The sequence below is a fragment of the Telopea speciosissima genome, chromosome 10 (genome assembly GCF_018873765.1).
Source record: "Telopea speciosissima isolate NSW1024214 ecotype Mountain lineage chromosome 10, Tspe_v1, whole genome shotgun sequence".
Classification (NCBI taxonomy): Eukaryota; Viridiplantae; Streptophyta; class Magnoliopsida; order Proteales; family Proteaceae; genus Telopea; species Telopea speciosissima.
The window spans coordinates 63,573,369-63,592,785 of NC_057925.1; the positions used below are offsets into that span (position 1 = coordinate 63,573,369).

Below are 19,417 nucleotides of genomic sequence, written 5' to 3' on the forward strand. Positions count from 1 at the left end.
AGAATCTGGACATGACACCCAGGTGGCCGAAAATATTGAAAGCCCATGAGGCGAACAGCTTAATCTATACTACCACGGTGTGTATAATGACTCTCGACAGAATAAGTTATATATACAAAGGTTGTAGATATCCAATTCATCTTTTGGGTCATGAGAAAAACTTAAATCATGAAAGACCATTGATGTGTATGTTTAATTTTTTATCAATGACTGTTAATATGCATGTGTTTTTATTTGTACATGTGTAGATCATTATTCAAATAGTTTTTCATCTACTCAAATATTTGAAGTTTAAACTTTGAACTATTGGCATTATATGATATTGTTTTGTCTATAATTGTAATGAGCTGGAAATAATTGGGGCTGAGATCTTAGGCAAGGTACACGAAGTTTATGCAAGCGAGGGGATGGCTGGCTGGAGAAGTCAGAGAGCCATTACTGACCCACTAAATGAATTGTGTGTCCATGTTTGAATTGCATTTGTTATCTAATTGTGTTGAGGCAGATGCTTCTGTTATCTACAGGTGATCATGGTGAAGGGGTACAACAGGGGACCTCAGGACTGACATATATGCCTTCTTCAATCCTTACCTAAGGGTTAAACACTGTTGTATTGTTTGTTAGATATAACTTTTTGATATTGCTGTAGACACAGATTTTTAATGAACACTTAGTAAGCTTGGAAACTCTGCAAGTGTCATAAACTGCTATCTTTGATCCATCAAAGTTCGTTGTTGCCCTACAAGTTAGCCTGTAGAATTGTGAGAAAGTAAGCTAGGATACTAAAGTTATACTAATACAATGAACAATCCCTACTATAAACTAGAATAGAGTTCTACTAGTCATATTCAACATAACAAATCATAAATCCTTGGTAGGTATATAGCCAGATACTTCAATGCCAAAGTGGGGACAAAACTCATTAGTATGTTGGGAGTTAAATCATATTAACCTTACTGAAATATGGATGGATTACAGGGGCTACCAAAGGTGTAAGAAAATTAGAGAAAAGGACCTATTGTCCATACATAAGATAGAAGAACAGAAAGGATAAACAGGTCAGGAATCCACTGGAAACCCCCTTTGGAATCCACCAAATTCAACCTGAGAAATGGACTTGGAAAAGCACCAAAATCCTTAGTTGCATGAAGAAATTTGAAATCACTGTATTCATAAAATCATGGGGAGGCTTATGTCCTGTGCACCTATTTATATATAGCTGGACTGGATAGATATGGATATATTTTGACTGACCTCAACCAAATCCTATACTGAAGATGGAAACAAAGATTAAAAGGAAAGAGTAACCTACCAAGCTGTTGTTGGCAAGCTTTGGAGGAATCCTAGTTATTGTAGAACTAATAAACTCAAACCAGACCCTATGCAGGTCAGATTATATAAGAAATGGTTGGGGTTCATGTGTTGGGCCTATGACCAAAACATGGCCTCCCCTCCCCAAACTGAACCACAATAACCCCCTCCCCACCCCCACCCTTTAAAAAAAACCCGACCTCACTAGAGGGAGACAGCCTTCTGATTGCTAATTTTATTACAAGAGAATGGTGAGTAGCAATTCCATTTTCAGGGCTATGATCAACCCATCTTAACAGAGTTGTCTTCAGTTAGATTGAATGTGTTTCAAACCTACCTGTACCTGATTCAATCCAGTGCTCTCCCCATTTAAGTTCATCTGAGTTGCAAAAGCTGCCTCCAGTTCTGCCTTTGTCAGCAACTTGCTGGAATGGGCAAATGATGTCTTGGCATGAATACTGACTTCTTCCAATTGAATGGATGTCAACGAGAAATGAGTCTTGACAGCCTTAACAGTTCTGTCGATGAAATCTGATGTCGACAGATAGTCTTTCATACGGCAAACGAATTCTACATGACTCCTTGCCTAGAAAGAAAGTGATGCAATATTAAAAAAAAAAAGATTTATTCATATAAGAAAAGACCCATGATAAGAAGTTACACAATGCTCGAAACATGGTGTGTTACATATCATAATGCCATCCCATCAATTAATGTGTATTTGAACATATTTAAGTAAGAATGATATGACAGTCCAAGGAGTATTTCACGATATGCATGTATTAGATGCTCACCGATGTATTATAACCCAATACATGGGCCAATTCTTGTATCAGACATGACTTGGAACACAATTAATTGGTAAGCTCTGAATAACCAAAGCAACCAACTTCTGCAGGCATGTCCATAATCCATTAAACTGACTAGACACTGAATGAGATGGTTGGAGGGTGGAGACGATTGCCAAAGTTCCAGAAAACACACAATGCAAGAGGACACCTAGATCTGAAGAATATTTGTACAAAAAAATATGCAGACAAAATGAACATGATAAATTTTAGTCAAATCATAATATTATAAATTAATAGCATTTTTTTCTTTTGTATTACCCCCTTGCTGTATACATGTGGATGAATCTTTTTCTGAAGAAGAATAAAATATGGATCAAGATTGTAAACCTGTACAGGACTCGAACTAAACAGAGAAGAATACTTGAGGAAAAAAGGAAAATGGAGTTAAGATCATACTGATCGATATTCAGGAGCCCGTCTTGGTACTTTTAGGCAAGCCATATTCCTGTCCTTGTAATCCCATAAAAAGGAAGTGTGGTAAATCCACCGTCTTCTTGATATAGATTGAGCGTTTCCACTGAACTTGTAGTTCCCAAAAACATAATCTATAACCAAGGAATTTCTACATCATGCCATCCACTTGAACAAACATTAAATGAACCCAGAGAAGTATAAGCCAAATAGAAATCCTATTTAGTGATTCTAGTAAGACAAGACTGAGATCAGTTACACAGGCCTGAACAAAACAAAACAACACAAAAATATAATGAATGAAAGTCAGTGGAAAATAAACTGGAAATGCAAATAATAGTAAACTGAAAAACCTAGCTAGCCATGAGAGAAGTGCTACTTTTCCCTTTCTCCTTTGCGTGGTTCTTTTCATGTTAGGATGGTTACGTCAAATAGTTAGATTCCATTAGTTTAAGGTAAAATTTACAGGATTTGTTACAAAGTAACAGATTGCAGAAGATTTTTAAAAACACAAAATATTTATTGAAAAGATTTGCAAAAAATTGAATAGCAATTTCCTATTTAAATTTCAGGATGTTGTTTCCCCAAAAAAGTGATGGCATCTTGACCATTGATACACTTGGCAATAATGGAGAACTCTAGACCCGTCATATGGTTGGATTGTTTTTGCTCACCCAACCACGATCAAATATGCTTCATTGTCATATACGGATGCTTCAAAACTGTATTTTATATATATCGTAAGTACATCCACACATTTCTTGACCGTTTCCAAGTGTATCTTTAGCGTATCTTGCATATCTCCGATACGATACTGATGGAGATCCAGGGTTCAAAATCCCTAATTGAATTGCATATGGGCCCACCCGAATAATAGAAGGCTCAAATAAAAGGGTTGATGGCAAAATCCATAAATAAATCAACGTTTACAAGGAGGGTGGCAATGATGTAAATAAGTTGAAGTCATAAGTGAATGCAAAGTTGTAATTTATTGGAACTCCAAAGCACAAACAAAGGTTTACAACAAACCTAGTGTAAAGGGTATACTTGGAATTAAGAATAAGATAAAGATATGAAGGATTAATGGATTAAGGGAAGGGTATTATGGGAAATGAAGAGGAAAAGGGTTGAAAGAAAGAATACGATAAGATGGTGGGCTTGAGAGGTCGTCTCCAACCTCTGGAAAAATAAAACAGCAGCAAAGGGGGAAATAGGTTTTACAGTAAAGCTTCCTCGTGAGAGGTCCAATAGCAGCAAGCCTCTTGAGTTCGAATCGCCACAGCGACCTATCCCTAGATATCGCGCCAACCAGCCCTAATAACCCAGAAGAGAGAAGTTGCAGAGCCTGCAACAACTTTGGTGGTAAGCAAGAACCAGATCTGATTCCTGGTTAGAACTGTTAAAATAGAGCTACTTTGTAGGGTGAATCGTTTCTGTAGTAGGGATGTTTCCTTACAATCTTAAGCTATTTTGACTAGAGGCAGCAGAGATTGATGCCAACATCTGGGCTGCAAATCAAGTTAGGCAGAACAGGGCATCGTGAAGGGAATAATAGAAAATAAAAGGGAAGAAGAAGAAGAATTAACAGAGGAGGGAAGAGAAGATTTCAGAGGGGGAAGAAGAAGAAGAAGAACGGGGATAGAAGTGGTCACACAACCTGATTCGTACCAAACTGGTAACAAAAACCAAAACTTTCATTCATTCAAATCTGATGCTTCGTTGCTCACAAAATAGTATTTAAAGAAAATAAAGCTCCTAATCTAAATCTAAAACTGAAATAAATCCCCAATGTAAGTCTATCACTAATTAAATTATAAAGCAATCCTATCACGAATTAACCTATTAAATTTAAAATAGATGATTACAAGATAATTCCCAACTAATTAAAAACTCTAATAAATTAATTATCCTACTGAACCCAAAGACCCAATTGAACCCTCATCTTGGTTTGGGTTTTCAAATGGGTTCGGCCCGGCCCATGGAACAGCACCTGCATCAGATACAATATGTGATGTAGACTCTGGCCAAAGAGACACAAGAAGGCCCATCGGACCAGGGCCCTTTATGGGCCAGAGATGGACCAGACCAGGCCCCCTCCTGGGCCAGAACTGGACAGCCCAAAGATGCCCCACAATCTGGTTGGGGATCCACCATGACCAGTCAAAGATGCTCCACAGCTTGAGAGGAAGATTGCTCCACGATTCTGCTAGGATCCTCTTTGACCAGTCAGCTGGGCCTGAATGCAATTTAGAAGATTCCATATTTACTAGTTTCTAATTTAGAAGTTTCCATATTTGTTAGTTTCTAATTTGTGGCCGAAGTATAAAGCCAAATAATTTAATTTTAGTCAACTTCTCTTTAGAAAGGATTTAGTAGTTTCTATCTTATTAAGTTTCTATTTTAGTTTAGTTTTATTTTTGGAAGTCTACCGTAAGTCTGCCTATTAAAAAGGCATCAGATTTTTTTAATGAAAGACAGATTATTAGGCCACTCTAGCCATCGTGTGTGGGAGCTCCTCCTATGCTGCAACAGCTGAGATAGTTGTTGGGTGAGAGGCCCATTCCCCCTACCCCCTACCATCTATTTCTCTATCTTCTCCACCTCCTCTGCCTTTCCATCGATCCTTGAGAGCTGCTGTATTTTGTGACTGCTCCACATACAGAGAAGATCAATCGAGTGTGATTACTGCTGCTGCTGCTGTTCTTCAGTCAAGGAGATCAAGCTATCTTGCTGCTGCTGTAGTCCTTCCCATTGAGTGCAGGCTGTTGTATCCCTGTGCTTGGAGATTAGCTGCAGATCTTCTGAGTGTCATAACTCATAATCCCTCATCCTTCCACCAAACCCTGTTGCGTTTTGACCACCATTCCATTTCACCTTCCACCCCACTCGACCACCTTTTCACTCCATTCCACTGGCTGGATCTAGCCTGCACCTTGACCTTCTAATTTTGGATCAACCTCCGGATCTCACAATCACACCATCAGATTAGGCTGTAATTTTATGCATAGGTTACTCCCTATACAAGCACCACTTGATCAGAACTTGGGCCTCTTCTATTGGCTGGTTTGACAAAATTTCCTAACCTTCTATTTTCTGGTTCAGTTCCTAGTTTGGGTTTTGAGATTGCTGAATATTCCTGGGTTATTTGGGACTAATTTTAACCTAAATTAGTTCTACATTATTTGGTATCAGAGCTATGGGAGATGAGGAGAGTTCTAACCTCCCTCACCATGCTCAGTTAAGTACTAATGAGGAGCTTGTTGTAGCTGTTCGACAGTTGATGACTGAAATAGCTTCCTTGAAGAACAATGTGCAGGAAGTGAAAGAAAACTCTAGGCAGCCTACTTTTGGAAGACCTCCACCTCATCCTACCTATCCTCCTTGCCTTCCCCAAAGGATTCCATGCAACCAATACCATGATGATGATGATGCAGCTGCTGATTTTGGTGCTAGGCAGCAAGACGACGAGCACAAGGTCAAGCTGGAACTGCGAGATTAAAATGGGAAGTCTGACCCTGTTGTGTTTTATGATTGGCTGTGCTCGTTCGATGATTATTTTGATTGGTTTACATTAACGGAGGACCGTAAACTCAAGCTGGCCCGTACAAGGTTGATTGGACCAGCAAGGGAGTGGTGGAGAAACATTGAAGACAGACTTCGCCGCCAACATGATGAGCCTACTACATGGGAGGAGATGAAAGATCATTTGAAGGCCAAATATCTACCTTCCACATTCCGTAGATGGCTACATCATCAACTCAACACTCCTCATCAAGGCAACTTGTCCGTAGAGGAGTACATGGACAAGTTCAACAACTTGATTGCCTGTACCGCAATTGATGAGGAGGATGAACAGCTTCTGTCCCGCTTTAAGTTGGGACTGAAAACTGAGATTCGTGACAAAATGGGAGTAGTACCAATTGAGAGTCTCAATGACTGTTTTGAGAAATCCCTTGAAGCGGAGGATTTGCTGAAGGCAGCCCCTAGACGCTACAATCTTCAGCTTGCTGAAGAAAAGAAGACCCCCCCTCCTAACCATTCTAGTGTTGCCTCTACACCAGCTCCACAAGTCACACTAGATTAGGGCAAATCCCCTATGGAAACTGCTGAAATACGTTGCTACCATTGCCATAGACTTGGCCATGTCCCCAGGTTCTGTCCACAGCGCGGCAAGGCCAATTCCATCCTTACAGCCATAGAATCCAATCATGAAATGCTTGTTTGTGACCCACAGTCGAGTGGTGAGTGGGCTGTTAATGCTGTCCTTGAGGGTGAAGAATTGGATGGCACTCTAGAGGATGATTTGGCCCAAAACACCTATGAAGTTAATGTTGCCTCAAGAATACTGCTGGCTGAATCTAAGGGAGAGGATTGGAGGCGTCACACCATTTTTAACACACTGATGAACAGTGGGGTTTCTACAGTACAAGTCATCGTAGACAGTGGGAGTTGCATGACTATGGTCTCTCAAGCATTCGTCATCGACAGGTAACTCAAGCTTGAACCACACCCACAGCCCTACAAAATGTCATTACTTAATGACAGCACCTTAAAAGTAACTCAAAGGTGTTCTGTACCTCTTCATATTTCCGGCTACGAAGATGTCTGGTGAGATGTCATCCCTATGGTTTTGACCGATGTGCTACTAGGAAGGCCTCGGATCTACAACAACAATGTCTTGGTCGGAGGTACTAACCAGTGTTTCTTTGATTTCAAAGGGAAACCATTGGTACTTAATCCTCTTAACATTCCGGCTGTGAGAGCTAACTGGAAGGCTGCCCAAGCAAGGCGTCAACAACTGTTGCAACCCCTCCTTGAGACACAACCGGCAAAGGAAGATAGTAAGCACCATCAACAGAAAAGGGGTAAAGGAAAGCACAATGCGAGGTGATTACTAGTGCTGTCCCACATGGAACCTTTGGCAGCTAGTAAGGACCCATATGAAGTCCCTTTACGAGATAAGTCCAAGTCTGAATCTGAAATGTTTGGTGACACCAATGTGCCTGCTCCCATGAATACGTTTGAAGATCTTTAAGTAGAGCAAGTGGAATTTATTCTTCCACCTAAGAACACTGAAGAGTGACAGCCACATCTCCTAGACTACATTCGTGTTTCCAAAGAACGGCCTGCATTTTTCTATGGACTGACGACAGATTTGCACAACTTGAAGCTCAGTTCCACTCAGTCCAAAATCCGTGGTCGAATTTTTTTCAAGAGGGAGAGAGCTAATGTAGAATCTGGCCAGAGAAAGAGACAAGAAGGCCCATCGGACCAGGCGCCTTTATGGGCCAGAGATGGACCAGACCAGGCCCACTCCTGGGCCAGAACTGGACAGCCCAAAGATGCCCCACGATCTGGTTGGGGATCCACCTTGACCAGTCAAAGATGCTCCACAGCTTGAGAGGAAGATTGCTCCATGATTCTGCTAGGATCCTCTTTGACCAGTCACTCAGTCAGCTGGGCCTGAATGCAATTTAGAAGTTTCCATATTTACTAGTTTTTAATTTAGAAGTTTCCATAATTGTTAGTTTCTAGTTTGTGGCTGAAGTATAAAGCCAAATAATTTTATTTTGGTCAACTTCTCTTTAGATAGGATTTAGTAGTTTCTATCTTATTAAGTTTCTATTTTAGTTTAGTTTTATTTTTGGAAGTCTATTGTAAGTCTGCCTATTAAAAAGGCATCGGATTTTTTTAATGAAATACAGATTATTAGAGAAAAGAATATTTGGCCACTCTAGCCATCGTGTGTGGGAGCTCCTCCTATGCTGCAACAGCTGAGATAGCTGTGGGTGAGAGACCCAGGGTGAGAGGCCCATTGCCCCTACCCTCTACCTTCTATTTCTCTATCTTCTACACCACCTCTGCTTTTCCATCAATCCTTGAGAGCTGCTGTGTTTTGTGACTGCTCCATAGACTGAGAAGATCAATCGAGTGTGATTACTGCTGCTGCTGCTGCTGCTAATGCTGTTCTTCAGTCAAGGAGATCGAGCTATCTTGCTGCTGCTGTAGTTCTTCCCATCAAGTGCAGGCTGTTGTATCCCTGTGCTTGGAGATGTGCTGCAGATCTTCTGAGTGTCATAATCCCTCATCCTTCTAATAAACCCTGTTGGGTTTTGACCACCATTCCATCTCACCTTCCACCCCACTCAACCACCTTTTCACTCCATCCCACTGGCTGGATCTAGCCTGCACCTTAACCTTCTAATTTTGGATCAACCTCCGGATCTCACAATCACACCATCAGATTAGGCTGTAATTTTCTGCAGAAGTTACTCCCTATACAAGCACCACTCGATCAGAACTTGGCCTCTTCTATTGGCTGGTTTGACAAAATTCCTAACCTTCTATTTTCTGGTTCAGTTCCTAGTTTGGGTTTTGAAATTGCTGAATATTCCTGGGTTATTTGGGACTAATTTTAACCTAAATTAATTCTACATTAATATGTCTTTTAAAATCACCCCTATCCTAGTGCTAGCTTGTTTTGATTATTTATTAGTGCTGACTCCTATTTTGACTCACATTGCTACTTTTTATAAATAAATACAGCAGCTGGGCATAATCCATGATTTTACCTTCCTATTGTGAGCTTTGCTTTATGATGTTCTGTGGTGATGTAGTGCTACTCTATTATGGTGATTCAACAGCTGGTTAGTGGTGATTCTAACCTAGTTCTATGGTGGTAATCCCATAGTTCATATCCTTCATATTCTATTCTTCTTCTTTCTTCCATTCAAGTAAGTATCGTATTGCTTGGAGGTTGAAACCAGGTCGAAACCCGAGATTTAGAACCTTGCTTATAACAGAAAACGATGTTACTAATGCTGTTATTATATGCCTCCTTACAAGGATTGCATGAATTGGTCAAATTACTTGATTGTCAAAGCATTTAAAAATTCAAGTGGGTGATTGATATAATCACTATCTGCTTGGCTGCTTTATAAGTTCATTGCAAAGATCCTGGCCAAGAGACTCAAGAGTGTGGTTGACCTGGTGGTTAGCAACAACCAATCGGCCTTCATCCCGGGGAGAAATATTTCTGATAATATCCTTCTTTGCAATGACATTGTCAGAGGTTTTGAAAGGAAAAGCCATGCTCCAGCCATTCTCCTCAAGATAGACATCCACAAGGCCTTTGATTCGTTGAGATGGGACTTCATTGCCCAAGTTATGAACAAAATGGGGTTTCCTTTGCCCTTTGTTAACTGGATAAGCTGCTGCATCTCCTCTCCAAAGTTCTCTGTTTTGGTTAATGGCAGCCCGGCTGGCTTCTTTGGTGCTACTGTGGGGATTAGGCAAGGATGCCCTCTCTCTCCTTACTTATTCACTTTGGCTTTGGAAGTTCTCTCCAGGAAAATCCAAATCAGTACTGATCAGCAGCTCATTACTCCCATGCCCAAGTGTAAAGCCCTCAAGCTCAAGGTTCTAAGACTCGGGTCTCGGTGGCATCTCGGCCAAGCCAAAAACCGAGTCGAGTCGAGATCTCGCCGAGGGGGGGAGTTGCTGCATTTTTATTTTTTTTGACTCGGACCCCCAACTCGGTGGGTTTTACACATATTTTGGGTCTGAAACTTGGTATCCAGCCTATTTCAGGCCATTTAAACACAATGGCATGCCCATATTTGCCAAAAAACAAGTCCAAATATGAGTTTTACTTTGGAATCCTACAAATAGGTGATGATTCTTGGACTGTTGGAGTTGAATCTTCACTTTAGCACTTGAATCTCACTTCAAACAATGCAATCCACCCAAGATTTGAAAGAAAGAGGAAGAAATTTGAGGGAGAGAGTTGTTTGAGTGTTTTCCCCTTTGTTTAGAGAGCTATGGACAGAACTATTGACATTTCCGAGTTCTGTCCATTGCCCTCTTTTAATAAAAATGGGCACATGGGTCAAATGGGCAATTAAAATGGGTAAAAACCATGTTCTAACCCGATACCGAGATCTCGGCGAGATATTGAACTTTTAAAACTAGAAAAAAAACTGGAAAAAATGTGTACCGAGAGAATACCGAGATCTCGCCCAGAAAGTGTAATTTTAGAATGCGTATGGCATCTCGTCTTGGGATCTCACGAAACCGAGAAACTCAGCGAGATCTCGGCGAGATCTCGCGAGTTCTCGAACCATGCTCAAGCTTACTCATTTAGAGTTTGCTGACGACTTGATGATTTTCTCCAAGGCTGCTATGGGCTCGCTTGAAGCTATTATGTCCTGTCTCCAGCACTTCCGTGAGCTCTCAGGCCTCTGTATCAAACCCGTTAAGTCTTTGATTTTCTTTGCTGGGGTTGCTAAGCAGGACAAAAGGGATTTCCTTGAAAAGTCTAGTTTTCTTGAAGGCAAGCTTCTTGTCAAGTATCTGGGTCTTCCCTTGATCCCTGCAAGGCTCTCTGCCCATCATTGCACTCCAATGCTGGACCTTACCAGGAAAAGACTCCAACTTTGGAAAGGCAAGCTTCTCTCCTATGCAGGCAGGTTGGTTCTTATTAGATCGGTCTTGGAGGCTTCCTACATCTATTGGTCTGGTGTTTATGGCTTGCCCCAATCTACTATCAAATCTCTGGAATCCCTCCTAGCCTCATTCCTTGGGAAGGGTAATGATTCCCCCAGAATTCTTCACCCTCTCAGTTGGGCTGCAGTTTGTCTACCCAAGGAGGAAGGCGGATTAGGCATCAGGAGAATCAAAGATGTCAACTCTGCGGGTATTATCAAGCTTATCTGGAAGATTGTCACTAAGAAGAAGAGCATATGGGTTGATTGGATATATTTAGGCCTTCTCCGAAATGATTCTATTTGGACTGTCTCGGCCACTTCGGATGCCTCTTGGGTCTGGCGCAATATTCTTGATCATCGGCAAGTTGCCCTTCGGGCTATTCGCACTCAGATTGGTGATGGGCTCTCCTCCTATCTTTGGTTGGATCACTGGCATCCAAAAGGAATCCTTCTTCCCTTGGTTACTTCCAGGGCTATTTATGCCTCTGGTTTTCATAGGCTTTCTCTGGTTGCTGAAATCCTGGATCACAATGGCTGGGCTCCTCCCCTCTCCTCCACGACTCTGGATCTTGTTTGGAATGATCTCCCCTCCATTACTAGAAGGCCGATGGCTAGAGGTGACCTTGTTACTTGGTCCAATGGCAACTGCTTCTCCTCCAAAGCAGCTTGGAATCTCATTCGTATAAATGGCTCCAAGGTTCCTTGGAGGAAGCTTCTTTGGTTCAAGCATCACATTCCTAGACACTGCTTCACAGCCTGGCGTGTCTTCACCAAATGCCTTCCCACGCAGGATTTTCTCCGCAGCCGGCACATCTCTGTTCCTACTTGCTGCCTCTGCTGGAACAATGATGAAGACCTCAATCACCTCTTCTTTGAATCCCCTATGTCTGCTGCAATTTGGAAAGGCATTCTCAACAAATGCTGGCCTGCCCAAAGAAGAATCATGCCCTTCCCTAGAGAGTGGATTTGGATTGACATGACCTTTGCAGGCTCCACTCTTTGGGACTCAGTCAGCAAGATGGCTTTTTGTGCAGCTGTTAATCATATTTGGATGGAGCGCAATATTAGGAAATGGGCCTCCAAATCTCGATCCTTCCATATGATTTGGGATTCCATCTCCTTTGAAATCAAAGCTAAGTTAGCGGTTGCTCCTCCCTCCTTTTGTACAGACACCCCAAGGAACAGGCTCATTGTTGATTCCTGGGGTCTCTCAAATGTTTCTTTTGTTGCCACTGCCCCTTAGCCTTTGCTCTAGCTGGCGGTTTTTCTTTTTTCTCTCCCTCCCTTCGGGGCTCTCTGTTTTCTTTCTCCTTTTGGTAATACAATTTTTTATGCACCCAAAAAAAAAAAAAGTATCGTGTTGCTGAAGTTCAGTATTTTGCTGGTTATCGGTTTCAGCAACTGTAGTCTTTAAAGTTAATTAATTCTGCTGCTAATCTGACTCTTGTTAGCTGATACCTGATTGTCTTTCGTATAATCTATTCATTGCTCCATTAAATTCTGCAAATCAGAGATCGATACTTACTATTTCAGATTTGGTTTGAGGTGTTTGACACTACTTAATCTCAGCATCAAACCCTTGGATCAAACTGTAATTTCCATATTTTGATTCTGCCATCTGAGAATAGAATTCGATTAGTATATTATTCGGATCAGATTATCAAAATTTCTCTTTGCTGGAGTCGTTGATTCTGTTTTAAGGTATCCTGCAGAATTGAAACACTATCAGTGCTCTAAATCCAACCATCAGATCTGTTTGATCTTTTAATATTTTATTGTTCTACTGTTAGCCAACTACTATTTTAAGTTATGTTTATATCTGAGTTCCAGGTTTGATTTTATTGAGTTTCCTACAATTCTGAGCTGTTACACCCTTGTCAGCAATTCTGGTTTATTGAGGGTTTTTAAAACCTACTTGTTTAGTGGATCTCAACCCCATCAGTTATTGTTTAAAGGTGTTACTTAATGACATCAGGTTGCATTTGACACATTACCTGCTAAGTAAACCTAATCCTACATTAAAATGTTTCCTTTAAAGTAGCTATATTAGCACAAAAAATTTACAAATGCCACGTCCACTTTATGACACCATTCAAATGAAAATAAAGAATCAAGCCGCGCAGCACAGACAAACAAGATTTCCTTTATGACTTATAATTTTGATACAGTAGTACATAAAGGATTACCAATGCAAAATTCCAACCAATACCATTCTCACAGAGATGGAAATCAGCAATCCCTCGAAACACATCTTCATAGATCAGACCACTCCAAGACATGATGGGGCGTGGATATAGTTCTACATTAGGAACAGCATCCTTGTTGCATATAAAAGTCACAAATATGGTCCCAGGATCAACAACGACAGTGCCACCCCCAGTAAATCTTCTGACCACAGGAACCTTATCTTGCAACACAAGTTTAAGCTCAAGAAGTTCGGACAGTTTCCTACATAAACGGATTCAATTTGTTTAGCACACACAAAAGAACACATGGAAACACAAAAAAGTTTAAAGGTGAAAGAAACTTGGAACATTATGCATGTAACTCATACTTCAGCTAAGTGATAGAATATTTCATCAATCTCTGCCTTATCAAGTTGTATAAGCAGCCAAGCAGATAGTGATTATATCAATCACCCACTTGAATTTTTAAATGCTTTGACAATCAAGTAATTTGACCAATTCATGCAATCCTTGTAAGGAGGCATATAATAACAGCGTTTTCTGTTATAAGCAAGGTTCTAAATCTCGGGTTTCGACCTGGTTTCAACCTGGCTGAAACCGAGATATGGTCGAAACCTGGAACTTTTTCCCAGGCAACTCAAGACTGTGGTGTTAAGGCCCCGAAATGGTTTTTTAGATCAATTTTTTTGTGTACAGCCTATTTTTGACATTCTAAACACAATGCATGAACTATTTTCACAAAAAAAAACACACACACTCCAAATGGTACTTGTGGATATTGACCCAAGTTTACTAGTGTACACTGAAGGATACACTAAATCTGGTATTAAAAATACTTAGTTCACATAAAGTTAAAGTACAAGAACACTGACACATGCTATCCAAATAAAACAAAGTTGTTCAACAATCAACACTTGCTTAATTCCATGCAGAGCTTCTTAGTGGGTCCACGAGCAGCATACCACTGAATATTTCGGAGCCGTTTCTCTGAATGCACCACATATGTATCCCTTGACACCCTTTGGGCCCAATTGTTCTGATAGTCCATAACTACCCATCTATAAGCCCCATCATCAACTTGTACAAGATATCCCAGCCTAGGGAGGGGCTCACCATGACTGTTGACAAAGGATGACCCAGTACCTAACCCATCCCCATATCCATATGTAGCAGCAGATGTATCATGACCACTCCTACATCCAAATGAACCGGTGCTCTCAAAGGATGGTCCACCAACATATCCACCACCATACGATCCATACCCAGCATATGATGCTGATCCGACGCTTTCGAAGCCACTATCATGATGTTGTGATGGACTATGGGTCTCTACTATCATGATATTGGGACAAAAATACTATTACCTTTGAGAAGAGAGGTTCACACACTGGTAGAAGTCGGTTGATAAAGGTTATAGATGCACCAAACGAAGGAAATATGCGAAGAAATCCACACTAGGAGGCCAAACTCCCACTCCTGTGTCGAAACCTACGACTTCTCCACTGTCTTGATCGAAACTTGCGAGATAACACAAGTTTCGATCAAAACATGTGATATTTAAACTTTGGTTTGGTTTGGTTCAACTGGTTTCGACCGAAACCAATTGAAACCAACCGAAACCTGGAACTTTTTAAACTCCCACTAAGTTTCGTCTCGGTTTTGCAACCAAGATATATCGGTGGTTATGGTCGGTTTGACCAAGTTCTTTTTCCAAGGTTATAAGTCATACATTCAACAAGCCAACTTGATTGAGTAAAGTTTTTAGAATAAGGAAAGTCAGTTCGAGACTTCGAGTCACCAATCCTCACTCACAGGGGTGAGAAATTAAATTAAGTATTGATGTCTCATACGGAAAAAGGCAATGATCTTGTCACTCGAGTAACCAGGACAGACATCTCTTCAGGCCAAGCTCTTAAACCAATTAAATAGTTCAAAAAAATGAAATCTGAACCAACAACAGTTACATATGAAATAGAATAAAAGCAACTCTGCCATCAACAGTTTTAAACGCAAATTCGTAAAATGATCAGGTAAGCTTACCCGCTCACTCCCATGACAATACTAGGAGCATTTGTTCCATCATTTATGATGCACCAATTATTGGAAGAGGTCCTGAACAACCGCTCCTCCAAATGAAGCTGCTGTAAGATAGACATTCCTTTAAATTTAACGATATTCATCAATGGAGCCACAACAGTTTTAGCTTGAGTTACAGCCATTGAATAGTGAACACTAAAAATTTATTGGGAAACCTTTTCCTCCCTGTGGATCAGAATCTACTTCCCATGAATTCTTCTTGTTTCCTGAATTGGTGATATAGTTCTGGAAGGTACCATCCATCAACAACAAATAGACAAAACCAGTTAGAACCCAAATGTCATACCAAATATCATGCAATAAAAAAATGGTGAAACAACAGAGCAATTGGAAATCTACAAAGAATATATGAAACATTTAGAAACTTAGAATACCAAATCATCAGTTTGACTTCTGTATATTGTGGAATATAGGTTTGAGCAAGGAGTTTAAATTATGGTATACGGTCCCTAAAGCATGACATTGGAAATTCTGACAATTGAATGGTCAAGTATCAGATTTCAGCCTCAAATTCAATCATTTACCCTCTCATGTAATGGTATACTTTCCAAGTATATCCATACACTCACTCATAGTCTTATGAATCTTCCTCATAGTCTTAGATTTTTTTAATTATTTAGTTCTCCACCTGAGCAACTCAAATTAGGCTGAAATTTGGCGTGACCAAATGATAGCAGTCATAGCATAAGCACATAAAGTAAATGCCAAAGCTAAGACTGTCAGGCCCAAGTGGCCCAAGTCTTACATGGGTTCAGGCTAATGCCCTTTAAGATAAAAACTAAACTTAAACCAGAGTGATTCATGGTGATTTTGAGCACTTCTGTACCTTTAAATTGGGGTGGATAAAGAAAAAAGGTTTAGGCAACTGAAGTGGAGCTCTAAAATTCTTGCAAGTTGTAACCAGGTTTATAAGGCATACCCATTCAAAGGTGTCAAGAGGGTTTAAGTTGCTGGTTATTAGTGTTTATTAGTTATGGTAATTGCTTATCAGTTATTGTCTACCACGGGTATTTTAGTCCTTATATGTTACTGTTTTAGGTTTATATGAGGATGTACATAAACCAAGAGTATACTTGTAACCTTGACTATTGTTAAGTTATTATATCTTCTTCTTCTTGCTGTTTTCTTTTGTCCTACTTTGTCACATGGTATCAGAGCAATAGAAACCAGTCACTGCAGTTCCTTGTTGCTGTTTTGAGAGTCCTCAAGGATCTCGTGGAGAACTGGAGGTGTGCAGCAATTTTTTGCTGCTTCTACTGCACGTGATGCTTCTCTTGTTTGATGAGAAACTTCGAACAAGAGATTTCTTTTATGCGTGGAAAGATACTTCTTTGTAAGTGATCTGCTGCTCTGGTGGAGTGTTTTACTGCTTCATTAAAAGTCTTATCAAGTTCTGGTTCTTCCCCGCAAGGATCAGCCCTTGTGATACCTCGTTTTTTGGCTGTTCCTTGATTGTTATAGAAGATGTTGTAGCAGATCTATCTATCAGACCTGCCTAAGTTTTGGGAAGATATTCTCAATTCCAAGGGCGACTCTAGACTATAATTTGGTCAATATCAGATCTGTTGATTGGAGGATATCATGGTTCCTAGTTTGTCTAGTTTGTAGGATCCTAGTTTCTATTTTTGGAACATACCCACTGTTCTAAAACTAACAGTTGGAATTCTTTCATATTTTTGGGGCATTGTTCTATCAATTGGAAGATACACTCGACCAGGGTTTCAACCTTTTCTGATGATTGGATTTTGATTTATTAAATTTTTCCTATTCTGCCCTGCTTTTAGTGTCCAACTTTGTCATCCAAAGCCTACATTCAACCAGCATTATGATGTGATCATGGTTTTCTACTTAGTCTTCTCTTTGCAGCTTGTTATTTTCTGGTTTCTTTCCTGCGCTGGTCTGTTTCTTCTTTATGAGTTTTTGCTATTCCAACTAGGAAACTACTGTAAGATGTCATCCATCCATTGGATTGACCTACAATTTTTTTGGTATAATCAAGTGTTCGACCAGGGATTGTTTAGATCTGAACTTCAGATGTGACTCAACCAGATTTCTCCCAAATTCTGGACTTTTATTGCCTGGAGTTTGCATATCCTGCTATACATATTTTTCAGTCCATTGTGTCGTTTCTAGGGCTTTCTTACGTTACTAAAGATTGATCCTTGCGTGGAGAGGTGCTGGTGGTGTTATCATATTATGGATTATTGTGGCATAACAGATGTTTCTATCTCTGCACATGAATGTTCTCACATGCACATGAAGTTTATTGGTGGTTCTTGATGATCTGTACATGTTATCCTATTTCTGGGCAAGAAAATTTCTCTACCTACAGATGTTTCTATCATTGCACACGAGTGTTCTCACATGCACATGAAAGCATAGTTTAAAATCTCGCAATATCTTGGTATCTCGGGCTGGTCGAGATGGCCGAAATATCCGAAATATCCGAAATATACCGAAATATGGCCGAAATATGGTATTTTTTCTGCCATATTTCGGCACTCCATCTCGGTGGGTTTTTGGCCATATTAAGACCTAATATTTCATGTACACCCTTATGTAAGCTACATAAACACATATAAACCTTCATATTGCAAAAAAAAAAGAACTCAAAGTGGTGTTTTGGGTTTGCACCCTTGATTGACAGTATACGGTCACCGACCCTGATGTATAAATAGTTAAATACACATTGATTAGGTACTAAAAGACATAAGAAATTTAAACAAAGTAATGAAACAAAAATAAGTCATAACTCATAACTCATAAACTCCATAATAGTCAATAGTTCAATACTCAATAGTCAATACACAAAGTCACAAGTTCACAACTCACAAGAGTGCAAGACTCACAAGAAATATCACGAAATATCGCCAAAATATCCCAAAAATCACGAAATATCCCGAAATATCACCGAAATATGAACTTTTTCCATTTCGCCTTGCCATTTCATCTCGGTACTGTCGAGATTTCCGAAATATCCTGATATATCGGCGATATTTCGCGAAATCTTGAACCATGCATGAAAGTTCATTGGTGATTCTTGCTGATCTGTGCATATTATTCTATTTCTGAACAAGAAGATTTCTATTCCTACGGTTGCTGCTCTATTGGCTTTCTACACATAAATGATAAGGTTGATTTATTAGTGTTTATTTTATTTGCTCAGATATATCTAACTCATATCGCCAGAGACCTTATTGTTGCCACTGCTCCTGGTTACATTCTGTTGTGACCTAACAAATTTATATTGGCGATATTGGCTCCGAACAGGTTCTCTTTGTTTACAACCCTTCTTATGTAGTCCTAGGTAGGAGTAATCCCACTAGGAACCAGGGTAATAGGATCTCTTAACAAGGCTGGCCGATTGGGACAGCTTAGGCTAATTAGGGCAGAATTAGGGTTATGGTTAGGGTTTCGACTTAGGGTTTTATTTGGTAATGATGTGCAGAATTTTATGTGTCTATTGGTGTAGGTTTGGATCAATTTGGATGAAGTTGGAAATCTAAGGTTTCGGGTTAGAGGCCTTATGAAAATGGACTGTTTGTGAGATCTAGGGTTTAGGGGCAGATTTTAGGAAAGAGGTTTATAGGGTATTAATGGGCAGGTCTAGGGGGTTATTTTGGTATGAAGAAGTTAGGGTTTGGATGAGTTACAAATTTCTGCAATTTAGGGCAGAATTGGATTTAGGGTTTTAGGGTTCTAATGGATCTATGGATTAATGGAAGGGGTGATAATAGGAGTAGATGGAGCTTAGGTTAGAGGATTAGAAGAAGAAGGTTAAATGCTGAATTAATAAACTACTTACTTGAAAGATTAAATCTTCAATGGTAGCAGCTTTGAAGAACTAGAAGAAGGACCTCCCGATCTACAAGATGCAAGGAGTCGATCGGAGTCCACCAATCCCTTCACCTTGATATTACCCACAAGGTAGCCTTGATATTACTCACAAGGTTCACTCAACAGAGCAGAGCAGTAGCTATGGCAGCAAACAAAAGCTTTTTCATTAATCAAATTCGTGTGTAATGCTGGCCTCCCTTACAAACTTATATAGAAGACTCAAAAATAGACTTAGACA

At 40.1% G+C, this 19,417-nt stretch overlaps 1 protein-coding gene across 3 annotated transcripts; it reads right to left on the bottom strand.

Annotated features, from left to right (window-relative positions):
- Positions 1-1,535: 1,535 nt before the first annotated feature.
- Positions 1,536-15,702, bottom strand: LOC122641327 (lipoate-protein ligase LplJ-like). 3 transcript variants are annotated; one of them, XM_043834533.1, is made up of 5 exons: positions 15,498-15,702; positions 15,286-15,383; positions 13,269-13,507; positions 2,559-2,707; positions 1,536-1,897 (listed from the first exon to the last, which is right to left on the bottom strand). In XM_043834533.1, the coding sequence occupies exons 2-5, from the start codon at positions 15,297-15,299 to the stop codon at positions 1,619-1,621; spliced, it is 681 nt and encodes a 226-aa protein (XP_043690468.1). In that variant the 5' UTR covers positions 15,300-15,383; positions 15,498-15,702; the 3' UTR covers positions 1,536-1,618. The 3 variants fall into 3 exon arrangements, with proteins under 3 accessions (XP_043690468.1, XP_043690467.1, XP_043690466.1); XM_043834532.1 differs by having other exon boundaries at positions 15,286-15,386; XM_043834531.1 differs by having other exon boundaries at positions 15,286-15,702.
- Between the last annotated feature and the right edge of the window lie 3,715 nt (positions 15,703-19,417).